The sequence below is a fragment of the Dermatophagoides farinae genome, chromosome 9, assembly GCF_024713945.1.
Source record: "Dermatophagoides farinae isolate YC_2012a chromosome 9, ASM2471394v1, whole genome shotgun sequence".
Lineage (NCBI taxonomy): Eukaryota > Metazoa > Arthropoda > Arachnida > Sarcoptiformes > Pyroglyphidae > Dermatophagoides > Dermatophagoides farinae.
In genome coordinates, this window is record NC_134685.1 from 1,210,942 (window position 1) to 1,230,291 (window position 19,350).

The 19,350-nt window shown below is 29.8% G+C and overlaps 2 protein-coding genes across 5 annotated transcripts; one reads left to right on the plus strand and one right to left on the minus strand.

The window, feature by feature from the left end:
* Positions 1 to 655: 655 nt before the first annotated feature.
* LOC124498061 (uncharacterized) lies at positions 656 to 17,598 on the minus strand. 3 transcript variants are annotated; one of them, XM_075734383.1, is made up of 6 exons: positions 16,787 to 17,598; positions 13,861 to 14,913; positions 6,536 to 7,844; positions 3,127 to 3,517; positions 2,347 to 3,059; positions 656 to 1,904 (listed from the first exon to the last, which is right to left on the minus strand). In XM_075734383.1, the coding sequence occupies exons 2-6, from the start codon at positions 14,047 to 14,049 to the stop codon at positions 811 to 813; spliced, it is 3,696 nt and encodes a 1,231-aa protein (XP_075590498.1). In that variant the 5' UTR covers positions 14,050 to 14,913; positions 16,787 to 17,598; the 3' UTR covers positions 656 to 810. The 3 variants fall into 3 exon arrangements, with proteins under 3 accessions (XP_075590498.1, XP_075590497.1, XP_075590499.1); XM_075734382.1 differs by having other exon boundaries at positions 16,685 to 17,598; XM_075734384.1 differs by lacking the exons at positions 13,861 to 14,913; positions 16,787 to 17,598 and adding an exon at positions 7,924 to 8,038.
* Positions 3,821 to 5,584, plus strand: LOC124497717 (uncharacterized). 2 transcript variants are annotated; one of them, XM_075734085.1, is made up of 4 exons: positions 3,821 to 4,485; positions 4,562 to 4,791; positions 4,869 to 5,133; positions 5,225 to 5,584. In XM_075734085.1, coding segments are annotated over exons 1-4 (1,101 nt in total). In that variant the 5' UTR covers positions 3,821 to 3,881; the 3' UTR covers positions 5,227 to 5,584. The 2 variants fall into 2 exon arrangements, with proteins under 2 accessions (XP_075590200.1, XP_046917349.2); XM_047061393.2 differs by having other exon boundaries at positions 4,869 to 5,354.
* Positions 17,599 to 19,350: the final 1,752 nt, after the last annotated feature.

Below are 19,350 nucleotides of genomic sequence, written 5' to 3' on the forward strand. Positions count from 1 at the left end.
CGATTTATTTATTTTTCTTCATTCTTGTTTCATAGAGATGATGATGATGATGATGATGATGATGGCACAATATATTGATTGTCTTGATCTCTCTCGTTCTCGTTTTTTTTTGTCTATTCAATTTTTATTCTTTATTTCTGAAATTCTCTGCATTTTTTACATTGTATTTATTATTAGCACACACACACAGACAGACATAAAATTGGCAGATTTTTTTTTTGTTTTGCTCTTTTTTTTCGTTTGAATATAGTAGTTATTATTATTGTCACAAGTCAAAATGTGGTGTTATTATAATTTCCTGCAAAGCAAAAAAAAAAAGTAACGATGACAATGATGATGACGTCGACCGATTCTACAAAAAAAAAATCGAGTGATGAACAGTTCAAGTGTGTGTGTGTGTGTGTGTCTATTGAGACGGAAATTGATTCAAAACACGAACGCACACACACACAAAATTTAAGTATGGAAAAAAAAGTATGAAAGAAAAGTAGAATATATAATAGCCAATTGGTTATTGGTGATGATCAATTTCCTTGAATTTATTGATTTTTTTGCTCCAAAAAAAAAAAGAATTTTTCCATTCATTCATTTGTTTTATTTCACATTTTTTTTAAAGAGAGAAAACAAAAAAGAAAAATTTTTTTTTTGTCGCAAACAAACAGGTAAGCAAACAAAATAAATAGATATATATATAATATATTTATATTTATATAAAAATCCAGAATTTCAAAACAAAAACAAAAACAAACAAACACACACACACATATATAAATATTCAAACAAACGAAAAAATTTTTTTTTTTTTTTTGGTCATTTTAAAAGTTTTGATTTCGTTGCCGCAGCCGCTGATGATGATGATGATGATAATGGTGATCGTTCAAGAATTGAACCATAATTTGATGATGATGATGATAAATTATTTGTAGTAGCTGCTTCTGCCGCTGCTGCTGCTGCTGCAATTGATAAATTTACATCATAGGAAGCATCATCAATATCATCATCATCATGTATATTTAAATCTGTTGATGATAACGGTGTTGTTATCATTGTCAACATTGTTGTTGACAATGGTGAATCACGTAGGGCATCATTTTGTAAATCTAATAATTGTCTTTCAATACTATTTGTTGGTGATTGTTGTTGTTGTTGACAATGATGTCTTGCAACAGCAGCAGCTGCAATAGCCGTTGTTGTTGATAGTGTTGATATTGAACATGAATAATCATCATCATCATCTAATAATTCATCATCATTATCATCATCATCATCTGTAGTTTCTTTATTCAAATTTATTATCATTTGTTCATTATTTGTCGGCGTTGTTGTTGTAGTAGTAGTAGTAGTAGTAGTAGTAATTGCTGATATGGTTGTTCGTAATGAATTTGTATGACCATCTTCATCATCGTCACCATCAACATTATTATTATGAATATCGATACCACCGTTAATTTTATGGGACATTAAGAAATGATGTTGATGATGATGGCCAATAATATCACTATTAATTGTGGACATTTCAAAATGATGATGATCATCATTAGGATAAAAATGTAATGATGACGATGATGATGATGGTGGTGGTGGTGGTGATGAATCTGAAGAAACATTGTCAATTATTGTTGTTGCTGTTGTCTTTAATATTGGACTATTACCACTGGATAATCTTATTGGACTTATTGTTTTTGGTTTTTTTAATAAAATTCGATTACTGAAGCAGCCTGATCCATTATTATTATCATCATCAATAAATTTATAATGATAATTTTCCATTGAATGTTGTATGGATTTTTTTTCTTGTTGTTCCTCTTTTGCAGCCAATCTTTTTTCCAATTTTTCTATTCTTTCTTCTAATGCTCCATTTGTTTTTTGTGCTAGTTGTAAATTAATATTCTTTGTTCGAAGTCCTGTGTGATCAATTCGACCCCGAGAAAGGCAGAATTTTTTTTTTCGTTGTTGTTGTTGTTGTTGTTGTTATTGTTCCAAGCACGGAATTCATTTCAAAAAAAAAACAAGAATAGAAAACAAAAAAAAAGATAAATCAATTTAAGTAAATAAATAATTCAAACCGAATTACATTGTTAGCCACTCCATTCATCATCATTCCATTTTTTTTTTCTAAGAATTTGGTCAACAACTCTAAAGTAGGAAAAAAAAGTCGTTTCAATGCAGCGCAAAAATAGATATCTGGTAGTTCTTTTTTTTCTATCATTTTATCAAGATTATTACTTATATACTTGGCACTTTGTGTAACAACAACAACAACAACAACCTAACATGATGATGATGGTATGGTCAAACATTTTTTTTTTTTTTTTTTGAGAAAAATTATTATTATTATTATTATACCTTGAAACATGGCCGTTAAAAGTTCCCAAAGATATATCTGGTTCGATTTGTTCACTTCCATTTCATTGATCATATTGAATGTTATCATATTTTCAATATCACGTACATCAACAATATGGCCATCGGATAGATGAAATTTTGTTGTTGTTGTTGCTGCTGCTGCTTCTGTTGTGGTCATATCGTCCATAATATTCGTTGTTTTTGTTGTTGTTGTTGTTGTTGTCGTCATCGTTGTAGTCGTTGTTGGCGTTGCCATGTTACCAGTTGTAATATTTTTTATTTTATTTGATTCAGCAATGTTTTTGTTCATACTATGATTATTATTATTAACGACCATATTGGCCTGATTTTTACCACAACATAAACCATTACCATCATCATCATCATCATTATTATCAGTATGATGGCCTATGATGTTCATACAAACATCCGTATTGGTGGTCATTATGGAAGGCACATTCATTTTGGATGTTGTCGTTGTCGTTATTGTCGTTGCTGCTGCTGTTGCTTTTGATGGATCATGATAACATGGATCTATTTTATCACAATTAATTCCAAGATGATGAGATTGAGGTTGAGAATAAAGATGATGATGATGATGATCAAATGAATGATGTGAATTCTGTTGTTTAACCAGATCTTGATATGTAATCAAACGTTCTAATAATAATGATTTTTCTTCATTATAATTTTTAATTTTTTCTTTCAAATATCTATTGAGATATGGATAAATTATCATGAAAATTGATTGAAATATTTAAAACAAAAGAAAAATGGTACCTATTTTCCATATAAAGAGCATCCAAATCATTCGATTGTTGCTGCTGCTGCTGCTGATGTTGTGTACCGATTTCCGTATTATTCACATTCGAATTAGGCATCAATTTCATCATTGAAATTATTCGTTGATTTAATTGATCATTTTTCTCTTGTAATTCATGTCTTGATAATTGTAATTCATCTTTTTCCATCAATAATGTTTGCAAATCTCTTTCAAGTATTAGAATTTTTTCCTTTAAAAATTCCAATTCATTCAATAGATTTTTATTCAATTCATAATCCATTAATCGTTGTTGGTGATCACAATTTGTTGTCACATTTTTTTCATTACGATTATCAATCACCTGTTTGGATATCTGTCGCATTTGACATTGGACCAATTTTAGATCGCCTAGAGATGGCAAAAAAAAACGACAAAGAAAAAAAATTATTCAGGAAGAAATCAGCGAAAAAAAAGAATTCGAATACCAGCATTGGTTTGATTTTGGAAAAAAATTGAAAAAAAAAAATTTTTTTCAAATTCAACCATCATGTACAATTTTTTTCATTTCAAAAAATTTTCAAAAAACAAAACAAACACCCGGATTGTTTGGATTGCATACCGTCAGGTCATTTACCATCAAGTGTGTGTGTGTGTTTTTGCTGGCAACCAGCTAGTATAAATTGGGCTTTTCATTTGCCAATTGTTCAACAACTGACATTTTATTTTGATTTTCGTTCAATTTTCATTTTTCGAATATATTAATTTATCACACATGATGATGATGATGGCAGCAGCATATCATTATTGTTCATCAAAACAACAATTCAATAATCATTTTAGATCAATCAATTTGATTGTTATCTTAATTTTTTTGGCTACAACAATTTCATCATTAAATTCATCACCAATTGATGATCAACAACGATTATTGCGTGACAATATACAATCACGTTTAGCTGATACAATGACTGAAATTGAATGGCTACTAAATCAATTGGTCAATTTACTTACCGATATGGTTGATGGTATTGAAAATGATCATACATTATTACAGGATAAAAATTTTCGTCAAATACTTATACAAGTAATTAAACGTATTGATTATATATTACAACATTTTGAAAATGTTGATCCATCATTATTAACGATGAATGTACAAAATGAATTAAATCGTATTGAATGTATACGTATACGTTTAGCCAATTATCTAAGTCAATCAAGACGTTTTGATGATTCAAAATGTTATCCATCCACAGAGAAACCGTCGTCATCATCATCATCGAATAATGACGAAATTATGCCGCTATTAACACAAATTGTTTCACTTTTAGTACAAATATCACAACAATTGTATCATATTGAAAAAGATATTCATGGTAGGTTGCTGTTGTTGTTGTCATTGTTGTTGTTGTTGTTGTTCTGTTTATTTATCTGGAAATTGTTTTTTTTCAGGTTCTCAAATAGGTGGTATGGGTTATGTTGATCCATCATCAACGACAACAACCAGAATGATGACATCATCGGATGGATCATTAGCTACAATGACAACGGCAGCAAATTATCAACGATCAACAATAGCTGAAATTGATTGGGATCGTTTATTTAATCAAACATCGGCAACAACAACAAGGCCTGGTACAATATTCGATTTTGACCAAGCTATTAATGGTGATAATAACCAGGTAAATAAATTTATATGAAGATTATGATTACAAAAATCATCATCATTCTTTTTTTTATTGTTATTACTCGTTCACAGTCAACAATGACAACAGTTGATTGGTCAAATTTAATATCACAAATAATGAATGGAATGTCCACAACAACAACTATGTCCAGTGTGGAAACATCATCAACAACAACAACAATGGGAACAATGATGACAACCAATTGGGAGGATATGATGAACCAAATGATACGTGAATTTAATCAACAACAACAGCAGATGATGGTGAATGTACCGACAAACAATGTCAACAACAACAATCATCGACCAGATAACATCGATATTAATGTTGAAGAATGTATTAGTAACATATTAGCTATAATCGATACTATACAAAATCAAACAACTACTACTACTACTACAACTATTGTTTCGATTATTTAAAACAGGAATAAATTCCCATAATAAATATATATGGCCAGCCAGAACTGGACATTGGGTGGAACATTGATGGACACACCTTTATAACAAATAAATAAATAAATAAACCTGATCGAAAACTAATATAAAACGGGCGAAACATCATCATCATCGACAACATTGAATCGATCTTTCGAGAAAAAAAAACAAAATCAATCAATCAAATGGAATCGAATCAAATGGTGGAGAAAATCAAAAATCACCGAATAAATGAATGAATGAATGAGAAAAAAATGTGTCATCATCATTCTTTAATTCTTTCTTGTGAATCCAATTCTTCAATGAAAAAAAAAGATAATAAAAAGTTTTTTTTTCTCTACAAAAAAAAATCCTCTGTATATTTGTTCACTAATTTTTTTTTCTTTCTTTGCCATTTCTAGAACAGAATTGATTTCTGATTCCAACGAAAGATTCTCTGGTACACATTTTTGGCGTCAAAAGCAATTTCTATTTTTTTCGGCTCTTTCTCTCACTCTCTCTCAATTACACAATATCTCATTACTTTTATTAGTTTTCACCAATTTTTTTTTCGCCCGCTCTTCCCAATCATTATCATCATCATCATCATCATCATCATCATCATCATCATCATCGCCTATTCTTTATTTGGATGAAACGAAAAAGCAAAAAAAAAAAAATTCTGTGTGTGTGTGTGTGTTTTTGGCCAAATATGGCTAGAATTCATTTTTTTTTCATTCATTCATTCAACCTAAAATTGAACCATTTCTTTCGTTATTTTCATTGTGTTGATCATAATAAAGCAACGGCGGCAGCATCAGCAGCAGCAACAACAACAATAATAATAACAACGAAAACGGAAAAAAATAAATGATGATGATGATGATGAGAATCATCATTATATTTAGATTCCTGAGATAGAATTATTCTATTCAGTAGTAGTAGTAGATTTCTATGTTTACAGCCAAATGTGGAAATATAAATTCAACTAATTATTACCAAGATATAAGCCAACAACAACAACAACAACATCATTATGATGATGATAATTTGGTTTTACATATGCATGGCAATAATAATAATTCGACCGATTCTGATCTTTTTTTTCAGTTTTTTTTCGTAGATATTAGTGATTGGCCTAATGAAATGGATCCAATATACAAAATCGATAAATCAATCAATCAAATCAAATCAATCGATGCGAAACAGAAAATAATAGACTGCATTTTTGCATATTCATTCATTCATTCATACATTCATATGCATATCACCAATCACCAATGATTTATTTTATTTACTTGATTGATTTTCAATCTTCTTACCTTCAGCGTCTTCTAATTTGATACGTAAATCTTCTACTTCTTTGATTAGATTTTTATTCTGATCTTTTAATGTAACAAGCACTTGTGATAATGGTTCCTGTTGCTGTTGTGATAGTGGTGGCTGTTGTTGTTGTTGCTGCTGTTGTTGATTATTACAATCAGAATTTTTTATTTGATTTAGATTTGGATTCATTTCACCAAAATAATCATCATCAATCATTGTTATTTGTTTGATTTTGGATTTCTTTTTCATTGAATGTTTTGTTGCTGTACACTGTTCATAATTACTATCTGATTGTTTGTTATTGATTTTGTTGTTTTTTTGATCATAACAATCTTGTTGTTGTTGTTGTTGTTGTTGTTGTTGTTGTTGTTGTCGCTGTTGACAATGACAACCACCATGGCAAGAATCGGAATTATTTTGACGATTCGTTTTGCTGTTGATCGTTGTCGATGATGATGGTGACGTTTGTTCACATTGTAAATTTCGTTTCGTTTGCTTCGATTGATCATGGACATTTGATCGTCGTCGTGATGATGATGATGATGGTGATGGTGATGGAGAAATGGATGAATTTTTCAACTTTTTTGTTGTTGATAATGATGATGATTTATTCATATCATTACCATTATTATGATCATTGGAAGCATTATGTTGTTGTAATGATAATGTGGTAACGTTTGTCAAACTACTTTTGGGCACTGGTGATTTTATAGGTGATGTTGTCACTATCATTGTTGATGAAGATTTTTTTCGTTGAGCTAACGGTGTTGTCAATTGTGGCATTTGTTCTGATAATCTACGATTATCATCATCATGGATATTATTACAAATGACTGGAAATTTTTGATTTTCATTCCGTCGTTCTATTGATGATGATTCTTGATTCTTTTGATGACGTTGTTTCAATATGATTGCATTTGGATGTGATTTATATGAATGAGCAGATGATCGTGACGGTGATGTTGATGATGATAATGAGAATGGATCACATTTATTTGAAATTACATCACCAACATCATCATCATGGCTATTATTATCACTGCTATGTTGATTCGTTCTTTGTTTTGAATGTTTCAAATGATGATAATGATCAATGGACGTTGGATTTTTATTCTTAAATTTCATCATTTCAAATTGTGGCAAACCAACATTAATATCATCATCATCATTATCATCAATAACATCACCATCACCATTATCAGCATTGCAACCGACAACAATATCACTGCCGCCGCCACCACCACCGCCAACATTGACAATTTCGTTGGTGGCCATTTTAGATCTGGACAAATTGGATGATTTTTTCTGTAGAATAACAAAAAAAAAAAATAAAAAAAAAATAATGAAAAAAAAAATGAAAAATTCAAAATGGATGGATCATCACCAATCATCATGATGATGAAATATGGAACCAGAAAAAAATTGATAAAAAATTAATCACACACCCACGCCCACACCCACACTAATGGATCAATGTACATGTATCAAATAAAGTGGCTGAAATTTTTTTTCTCTCTTGCAGTGTGTGTGTTTATCTATGTCAGTGATTCCCAACCCCTGGGGGTTCGCAGTGTTTGCAGAGGGGGTTCGCGAAAATAATATTGTAATGGCGGATTTTTTAAAACGCCGTTAAAATTAAAAGCAAAAAAAAAAACAAAACAAAAACTAGTACTGTTGTATTAACCGATGTTTGTAACAGATCACCTTTTGATACATGAGTGTGTATAACGTTATTTATGAAGAGTCGTTTAGACTTGTATTTAAGTCGTGACAATTTATGAAATGAAGGAGTTGATACTTAACTCTGTTTATGAATTGTTCCTATTTGTATGTATATAATATGTCTGAGATGATGAAATAAACAACACTTGATTTTTGCTGCACGAAGGTTGTCCATCTTACAATTATGGATCGATGGCTGAAAACTGGCCGATTAGAAAAGAGTGATGATAATCAAGAAATTTGAAGTGAGCATACGAAAAACAAAGGAAATGATGTTATTAAAGAACAAAAAACGCAAATATGATGATAACTATCTCCAACTTGGATTTCATTATATTGGTGATGAATCAGAACCTAAACCGCTTTGTGTTATATGTGAACTGATCGTGTTAGTTTGGATTTGTCATTTTCTCGATTCTGAACAGGTCGTGTTAGATTGGAAACTTGTCATTTTCTCGATTCTCGATTCCAGTTTTTTCAAAACTGTCCGATTTTGGCACGTTACCTATTTTAAAAAAATTTTTATGACTTTGTGGCACGGACATCAAAAAAGATTCGCCATCCCTGACATAGGGGGTTCGTGAAATTTTTTTGGACCTTTCTTGGGGTTCGCGAGGAAAAAAAGGTTGGGAAACACTGGTCTATGTGATGACATCAAATCAATCCAATCATTTTTAGCAAATAAATATCTCAAGGTTTGTTGTAGTCTCATTTTTTTTCATATTCTATTTATTCTGGATCACGCGATATTCACAAAACGTGATGGAATATATTCTATCATCATTATTATGAAATGAAAATGAAAATGAAAATTCGTCATCATCAACGAATAATCAGTAAAGCGAAATAAACCAAGATGGAAAAAAATTTATTAAGTGGCTCAATTTATTTTTCCAATTCCAAAAAAAAAAAATTTCCGCATTCCATTCAAGGGTAAATATAACGACGACGACGACGATGATGGAATATATTGGCACACATTCATCGTGCTTAATCTTTTTTTTTTTTTTTGTTCGTCATACTTTTTTTCTCATCATATATTTATAATAATATAGTGGTATTAATCGCATCAACGTCTAGCTCATCATCACCTACATTTGGACCAAGAAAAAACGAAAAAATTCTACTGAATTTAATAATGCAGAATTTGGTTGAAGGACGTAATAAAAGAATAAAGAATTGAACACGATAAATGTAAAAAAAAGTCATTCAGCCAGTAAGAATATAAGAAAATGATGATAAAAATAAATGGGAAATTCTGTATATGGAGTGTTAAATCATCTTGAATTACATCTTCAGCAATGTCATGTGCAATATTTATGAATAAACATTGACCACACACACACACACACACACACACTGTACATTAACAACTTTTTTTTCTGTGAAATAAAAACCAAAATTCTCAATAAATCTTTTCCATCGTTGTTGTTGTTGTTGTTGATCAGTGCATTCGAACATTTTTTTTTTTCGTTTTCTGTTCTTTTTCATCATCATGATGAACTTTGGAAAGACAAGAAAAAAAAATGATTATAACAAGGGGCTGCTTGTCCGGCATTATCGGGGGGTGGAAAAAAAACACGGAAATTATTTACTCTGTTAAAATAGTTGTTGTCTTTACAATATTTTTTTCCCCGATTTTACTGCTGTTTTGTTTTTCCTGGTATTTATATTTTTTTTTTTTTAGGAAAAATAACAATCCAAAAAAACCATTGACAACAAATTGCACACACACACACACACACGCACACGCCGAAAATAATTATGGTCATCATCATTGATCATTATATCACTCGCTCTCTCTCTATCTCTCTTTACATAATGATTGATGTTATAACAAAAACCAATCAACCACAACAACAAGAGCAATAAGTGAAACAAAGTGCAATAACTCTATGTAGTGGTTCATTTTTTTTCCCCAGCCAGAATATACCACTAATATATTATGGTCAATCAAAAAAAAAAAAAATCGAAAAAATTCCATATGAAGAATATCAAGAATAAAAAAATTCATTATGATTAACTGGGGAAAAAAAACTATGTTCAAATAAACTTTATAGTGAATGAAAATGTTCACCTTCAAAATGGACTAAATAAAAATGGACTCTTTTATCTCCATTGATATCATCATCATCATCATCATCATGGTCATCTTGAGAGGAAATCATAAATATCATTTTCAATGGAAATGTTTTGTGAATTCATTCAAACATACAGACAGACAGACATATTCTGTTTTTGGCAGCTTAAAAAAAAACAAGAAATTCCATAAATTCTTTTACCACTCATTCATTCATTTATTTTAACTATTTTTTTTCAAGAGAAAAAAAATTTTTTTTTCCAGCAATGTGATTAAGAATGACCATAATATATATCTATCTCGGTGCGTGAGTTGGATATAATGATTATTTTTTTTGATAATGGTCACCATCATCATCATCATCATCGTTGATGAAAATTGCGTTCAAATAAAATTATTTACAGAAATTCAGCTTCAAACGATTGATGACCAATCGTATTCAGCTAATAATCATTGATATGAAAATAAAAATGATGATTATAGAAGAAAAAAAAATTGGAAATGAAAAGCAAAAATAATGGCTAATGGTAGATCAATAAATAAATGAATGATCAATGAAAATGAAAAAAAACAAATAGACAGACAGACAGACAGATGGATAGATTGAATGAAGAATCTACATCCAGCAAATGAAAAGGAAAAAGATTCTGACCTTTTAATAAATGGAATTTTTTTTTCTCTCTCTCGCTCTTGAATGCAAAAAGAATTTCAAAATGAAATAGAATATTCAGTGATCACTGAATCTATCTATCAATGATGAATGAAAATACCTGGCCAGAAAAAAAATCAAATCAAATCAAATCAAACGAATAATTCTATTCAATTCAAATTCATATGAATACTTATAGGATAATGATGATCTTGTGATATATAGATTTTTTTTTGTTCATCTTTTCATCATTCATTCATTCAATTTCATATATATAAATACAACCACCATATAATCAAACAAAACAAAACAAAACCATGAAAAAAACAACAACAACAACAACAATAACAACAACAGACAAATGCATTATGCATGTCAACAAATGCCAAATATAATAGTATATTGTTATCATTATAATTTAGTCTGGTTATATAACGGCAAAAAAAAACAAAAAACAGAAAAACAGAACGAATCCTTGAAACAGAATCCATTATAATCATCATCATCATCATCATCATAGTTGACCAATGATTCAATCTCATCATTGTACTGAAAAAAAAAACATAATAAACCCACACACGCATACACACACACACAAACAGAGAGAGAAAGAGAACAAAACTTGTCCATTGGTCTGCCAAAAAAAAAGTTTTTTTTTCTCTCTCTCTTCCTAGGTAGCTAAAAAAAAGTGAACCGGAAAAAAAATTGAACAACAACAACAACACCAATGGCCAGCAATGGCCAGAAAAATAAAATGAAAATAAACAAACTAAACTAAACCAAAAAATGGTTACAATGATAATAGATTCATGGAATAATTATCAAGAGGATATGTGTGTGTGAGAGAGAGAGAGAGAGCGGCACCACAACACATAATTCACAAACCGAGAATAACAAAAAAAAAAAAAACAGAATCTTTCAAAACTTTATGTGAAAGCTTTTTTACCACAAAAAGAAAAAGAGAGAGAGAAAAAAAATTCTGACAAAATAAAAAAATAAATCAAATGGACATTTGAAATGAATCGTAATGGAATTTTTTCGTTTTTGTTTGGATTTTGAAAATAATTTTGATTAAATTAAATTAATGACAATTCTTTGGTTTATACCAGTTTAACAGTTTCTTGATAATCACTACATATATCGATGAACATATTGTTGTTGTTGTTGTTGTTGTTGTTGTTTTTGTTGTTGTTATTGTTATTGTTTTGATTTATGGCAAAAAAAAAATATTTGTCTGCTATTTATGATGTAATACCACCACCATCATCATCATCATCATCCTCATATATCTTTGGCCACATTTACACACACATGGACTCAAAGCACTCACATATAATCAAAATCAAAATGATTGAGTAAATATAAATCAATGGAGAATGAAAGAAGAAAAAATCCAGGAATCGAAAATGTAATGTATATCCTGTGTGTGTGTGTTTCTGTATGCATGCATTATATTGAAAAACCATATGGCCAAAAAAAATTATTAATGGACATTATTCAGTCTCGATTCTCGATTTGTGCATGTTCACATTCAATACACACACACACAATGAATGAATGAATGAATGATAATGATGATGAAATGAATAGGAATCGAATAAAAATCAATAAAGAATAATAATAAAGACATTGCTCAATTGATGATGATGATGACAATGATGTAACTGTCAAAAAAAAAGAAAATTTTAATGGAAAAATTTTGTCAAAATTGAAAAAATTCTAATAAAGCCGCCAACAACAACAACAACAACGAATACAACGACTACAGGAGAAAAAATGTTGGCTTCACTGTCATAAATCCGAGTAAACAGTATGCTATTCCTATATCAATGATGACAATGAGAAGAAAAAAAAAATTCATTTCTTTTTTCACAAGCCAAGTGTATATTAGCCAAATACAATGTATTCAAATACACACACAGAATGCATATATATAGATCATAGTCGGAATTCCGGTCACACAGTACATATAGACAGAATAATGATAAACATGTCGAAGAATATGCTTCAACAAAGAATATGGAGAGAAAAAAAAATTTGTTTTATTGGAATGAAATGTTGAATTTACAGGAAATGGACATTTTTTTTTGCTAACATTTCAATCAGAATTCAATAAATTCTCATCTATTGGCTCAGGTGTGTGTGTGTGTGTGTGTGTGTTTGTTATTGGATCATCATCATCATCATCACATCAGAATGAAATTGAAAATTTTTTTTTGTTCAAACAGCAAAAAAAAACTCATTAACTTTTGCAAAAACAGAAAAAAATACCCAAAAAACCAGAAAATCCAATCAAAACACACAAACAGACAAACAAACAAATTCAGAAGAAAATCAGACCGGTGCTCAATCGGTTAAATGAATGTGTTGTGTGATGATGAAAATGTTTTGCAAAAAAAAAACGAAAAAAAAAATTCAATTCAATTTTCGCAACAGAACAAATAATATTCTTGTGAATCGAATCAATTGAATCGAATCGAATGAACATTCAATCCGATAAATAAACGATAAATTCAAGTATAAAAATTCTAGCTTTGATCGATTGAATGTGTTTGTTTTGAATGGCCGATGGAAAAAAAAAATAAATCAACAACACAAATAAACAGATAAACAGTGATGAAACCTGCCGGCCGGCCGGCCGACCGACCGTACGGTTGTTTGATTTTGATCAATTGAACCATGAAAAAAAAGACGAATCTGAAGAAATTGAAGAATGAATGAAATGTCAAAAAGAACATTGTTCATTCTCAAGTAATTCTTGGCTATCACTGAAATTGAAAATTTGTTCTACGTCGTTTGTTGTTGTTGTTGTTGTTGTTGACAGATTGATGATAATCAAATGAAAAGAAAAACTCGACATGAATACAGACCTCTTTTCTTGTCGTTGATGATGATGATGATGATATGCGAATCTTTGGATTATTATTTGATGATTGTTGCTGCTGCTGTTGTTGTTGTTGTTGTTTAGTTGTTGATGATGATGGTGTTGGCTGTATCAACATTGATGATGATTTTATACGAACAAATTCTCGTGATCCCATTTTATTGCCAGTCATCATCGCAAAATTTATTTTATTCGATTTCGATTTTTTTTTGTATTTTGCAATAATTTTTTTTCTTTCTTTATTCCTGTGGTTTTTTCTCTTTTTTTTTGTTACAAATGAATGTTGTTGCTATTGTTGTCGATGTTGTAATTTGCTTTTAATGTCATCTTTTCATAGTTTAATGATGATGGTAGTGTGATGGTGGTGATAATAACGAGAATTTTATTATCGTTACTGCATGTGTTTTTTGTATTGATGATGATGATGATAATGATAATCATCATAAACTGATAAACGTCTTGATTTATTGAGTTCACATTCACATATATATAGTGTGTATATGGAAATACAATGTAAACCCATAGCAACACACACACACACACACAGAGAGAAACGAAATACACACACACACACACACACAAAAAAATTATTTCAGAATATATGATAATTAATCAAAGAAATGGTAAAAAACACACACATACACACAGAAGAAATTGTGAAAATTAATTTCAATTTCAAATTTTTTGTTGTTGTTGTTGTTGTTGTTATTGTTGTTGCTAGCCATGTAGTATCATCATCAATAATGGCCGGTTATCGTTGTTGTTGTTGTTGTTGTTTCAACTGGTCCAATAATAAATGACATGACATATCAAGATGATGATGATGATGATGATAATGGATACAAAAAAAAAAAAAAGAAAATGAAATGTCTACAAGAGTTAAATTAGATTGTAACTTTTAAATTGATGAATTTTGATGATGATGATGATGATGATGATGATGTACAAACAGCTAGAATTAATTTAGTTAGTTTGTCTGTTTGTTGTTGCTGCTGCTGATTCTTGAAGTTGAACGAACGAATCCTAATAAAGTTGTTTGCTATAAGAAATGAATGAGAAAAAAAAGAGAGAAAAAAAAGAAAAAAAAAGATCAGCAATCCATTATTATCTCTGACAGTTTATTTATTCATTTATTTTGCATGAATTTTTTTTTTGCATTTCTCAATACTAAATTGACAAGCTTCAGGGTCCAATTTTGGATATGAAATGAGATTCTGAAATGAAGAATAAAAAAAAAGATGAACATATGTGGAAGAAAAGAATTGAAAAGGCAAGAAAAAAAAGAGAGAGAAAAAAAATTCTGTTGTTTCAATTGATGAAAAATTCTTCATTTTTTTTTCTCATTTCATTTAATGAACGACTTGAATGAATTCACAGTAAATAAATAGATTCTGTGATTTGAATCAGAAATGATTCTGGTTTTCAAAGGGATGCCATTCATTGTTGTGGAGAAAAAAAAACTTTAAATAAATCGATACACCCGCACACACACACCCACGCACGCAAAAAAGTGATGGAGAAAAATAAGAATCGATTGAATAATTTAAATTTCATTAGAATGCCACCATCGTGTAATTATTATCATCATCATCATCATCATCATCTTTTTTGTTCTCTTTTTTTCAATGAAATTCTAATGGTAAAATGATGATGAAGTGAACATAACAACAACAACGATTCAAAAAGACCACAATGATGATGATGATCTCGTTGTGTTGTATAATTTCTCATTTTTCAATGGTAAGCAATTATGGTAAATGAGAAAAATACACGCGACATATTAACACAAAAAGAATCATCATCATCATTCTCATTCTCTCTCGCTCTCTTTGTATGATAGAGTAGAATAGAGTATATTTGACTGGGCATTTTATTTTTTCTTCTCTTCTCCATATTTAGTCATAATAATAATAATGATTCATGAGATCTGGAATATTCCTAAACAAATAAGAATAAGAAGAAAAAAAAGAATCGTTATTTGCTCGATAAAACAACGACAAGAAATTAGTAGCACCAACAAAACAAAAAAAAATCTTTTTATCCAAATGGATGGATGGATGGTTTATTTTCTTTCGTTGTTGTTGTTGTTGTTGTTGTTGTTAAGATTTCCTGTTGTAAAAAAAACTGATCAGACAAACACACACATAGAAATACAATGATTCAGAATCGATTAAATGTGATTTTCGTTTATTTGCCAAAAAAATAAATAAAAAAATAACCGGATGAATAATAATGATTATTACAGAATATTCCGAGGCGTATACAACAACAACAACAACAATAGTCCATTTTAGGCTAATAATAATGATCATGATCATTGGTGGTTATTAATTTTCACATTAGATTCACATGATGATGATACAAATGATTGGAAAAAAAAAAAAAAAACAGAGTGAATTCCTAGCTGAATCGTCACACGTTTGGTTGGCGGAATTTTTTTTTACTTTCCATGTTCATTTGCAAATTGAACTGAAAAAAAACAACAAACCACAAAACGTGACGTCCTACTGGCCAAAAAAAAATGAATGATTCATTCATTCATTTATATACTATGGAAAACCACACACACACACACACACAAAAACAAAAACAAAAACCACGACCACTTGACACATTTGTTGTGAATGACTAACTTTTTTTTACCTATAGGTAATGATACCATTTTTGTTAGTGTGTGTGTGTGTGTGTTGTTTATTCTTGCTTCCTGTTTTTTTTTCACAGACACACAAAAAAAACATTTGCATGAAACATTTTACAGGGAAAGGGAAAATTTTCATCAAGTCCAAACATTCACAAACACAAACACAGACCAAGAGAATAAAATGAAGAATAATCAAACATTGATTCGTTGAGAGAGAGAGAGAGAGAGAGAGAGAAAAGTTTCGAATGATTGATCATATATTCACACGCACCAGAAACAGCAGCAGCAGTGTAAAAAAGAAAAAAATTCATTCGTCAAAGGTAAATATTTATCATTAATTTTTTGTTGAGCAAATTCTTGAATTGTATATCCAATTAATTTTCCATTGAATGATTTGTATCGGTAGCAACGTTGTTGACAAATATTCTTGGCCACGTTGTATAATTTTTTTTTTCACTATTCAGGAATTTTTTCGTTCGTTCGTTTTTTTTTTTTTTTTTGCAAATATCAACAACTTTTGAGTTTTTTTTACATATGCACATATAAAAATCGATTTAATAAATTTGAATATTCCGTGTGTGCGTGTGTCTGGTTTCGGATGAAATCGATTGAGCTTCTGTTTTTTTTTTTTTTTTTTGGAACATATAAATATCGAATTTTCTTTATTTCATCTGTGGTTTTAAGTCGATTGAATTTTTTTTTTTTTTTGATTCAACATTTGTGATAAGTAACAAAAATATCATCACATCACGAATCACAAATCGATGTTTTTAATAGAGAGGAAGAAGAAGAAAAAAAATAGAATCGATATTCTGATGATGATGATGATGAAAATTCATATTATTATTTCGATACTTTTCTTTTTCTTGGTTTGTTCATCTTTCGATTAAATGATATGGACAATGATGATGATGATGATGATGATGGTCAAGTGGCCACCATCGCACGTACACAAACAAAGGCATGAATTTGATGATCAATACAACGGTATATCAACCGAATAAAAGTAATAGGTTTTTTGTCTTTGTTTCACACACACACACAAAAGAATAGCGCGCGAATAGATTTCACCGATTCTGGATCCGATGTATCATCATCATCAACAGAATGAATGAATGAATGTGGAATAATAATAAAAAAATCGAAAAAAACAAACTATCTCATTTCGAATGTTTCATTCGAAAATCTTAACAGCCTGGAATGTATACCGCTACCACTTTTTGGTATATTCTGTTCCATTCACAATAATAATGGATGTAATGACATGTAGCATTTATGTTTACCACCACCACCAACAACACTACTACCACTACTTTACCTTTAAAGAATCGATGGAATATATCTTTTTTTGGAACAAGTAATAAAATGAAATGAAATGAAAATGAAAATGGGGAAAAAAAATTCCATAAACTAATCATAGTGGAAAGTTTGAATCGTTTTTTTCGTGTGTATGTGTGTGTATGATGACCAAAAACGAAACCAGAAAAAAAACTTTATCAGAATTTGCACTACACCTACACATATTCTTACAGTGGTAGCAGCATTAGTAGTGCACTAAAAATTCTACCAAATAATTTGTGGAATTATGTGCGTATCTGTGCGTGTGTCTGATTGAATGCGACGATTCTTTTCAAATACAGACAATTCTTCTATTTTTGATTAGAATTGGAAAGAAAAATAGAAATATGGTAGCGACAAAAAAAAACACATCAAAGAATATTCTATTCTAGCCATATTCGTTTGTTTTTGTTGCCCATAGTGATCAAAAAAAAAAAAAATCGAATCGAATCGTATAACAAGGTGATTTATTCAGTGGAACAAGTTTGATCCAAACAAACAAACAAAAAAAAATTTTCTTTTTTTTTGCATCACCACGTATATTTATTTATTGGTTGCATTTTTTTACCTTAGAGCAGAATATTCCCAATTTCTCAATTTTTTTTACAATCTTTCTAAATAAGTTTTTTGTTGTTGTTGTTGTTGATTTTGATTCAAATTTTTTTTTTGTTTTTTGTTGATGTTGTTGACCGAATTTTGTTGTTGTTGTTGTTGTTGTTGTCTTGGTGATATGTTTCTATTACCTATTTGGCTGGCTATTTTTTTGACAACAACAACAACAGCACACACACCCACTCTGAACCAGAATCGATAGAAATTTTGTTTCCATTTTTTTAAGAGAAAATTTCAGATGAAAAACCATATGTATTCACATTCTATTTTCATTTTGGTTTTTTTTTCGCTTTTTGTTGCGCGAAAAAAAAAAAAATTTTTTTTTGTTTCACAAAAAGAATCGAGATTCTTTCACATGGAAAATTTTTTACTGGTTCGGCCCACCCCATTGAAACGTATCTCATTTCATTTTTGGTTGATCCATGGATTTTTTTTTTTTTTTTTGGTCCTCTGGATATATTAAATTTCCAAATGTCAATATTTTTGGCACAACATAAAATAATGACGACGATGGTGATAATGATGATGATGGTGGTGGTCAGTGAAAAATGAAATGAAATGAAATGAAAATGGACAACATTCATCAGACAAGTGAAATTCAAAGTGCAAAGGAAAAAAAAACTTTTACTCGAATTAAATGATAATAATAATAATGATGATGATGAAAAAAAAACCAAATTGAAACATTGTTTCAATCAAATTAATGATAATGGTTATCATTTGATGATGATATGGGCCATTCATAAAAATCATAATGATGATCATCATGAACATTCGAATTTTATTTGGATATATGAAAAAAAAAAATTATGTGCCTTGTCTATATATTGATGATATGGCAATAAAAATGTTTTTCTTTTTCCACTTGATCGATCATAAAGTCCA

Excerpts from the sequence above, each read along its gene's own strand:
- LOC124497717 (XM_047061393.2), top strand. The coding sequence starts at position 3,882 with ATGATGATGATGATGGCAGCAGCATATCATTATTGTTCATCAAAACAA. Across the intron at positions 4,486-4,561 it reads TATTGAAAAAGATATTCATG|GTTCTCAAATAGGTGGTATG; the intron begins GTAGGTTGCTGT and ends GTTTTTTTTCAG. Across the intron at positions 4,792-4,868 it reads TTAATGGTGATAATAACCAG|TCAACAATGACAACAGTTGA; the intron begins GTAAATAAATTT and ends ACTCGTTCACAG.
- LOC124498061 (XM_075734383.1), bottom strand. The coding sequence starts at position 14,049 with ATGATGACTGGCAATAAAATGGGATCACGAGAATTTGTTCGTATAAAA. Across the intron at positions 3,518-6,535 it reads CAAATTAGAAGACGCTGAAG|GCGATCTAAAATTGGTCCAA; the intron begins GTAAGAAGATTG and ends TGCCATCTCTAG. Across the intron at positions 3,060-3,126 it reads GCTCTTTATATGGAAAATAG|ATATTTGAAAGAAAAAATTA; the intron begins GTACCATTTTTC and ends ATATCTCAATAG.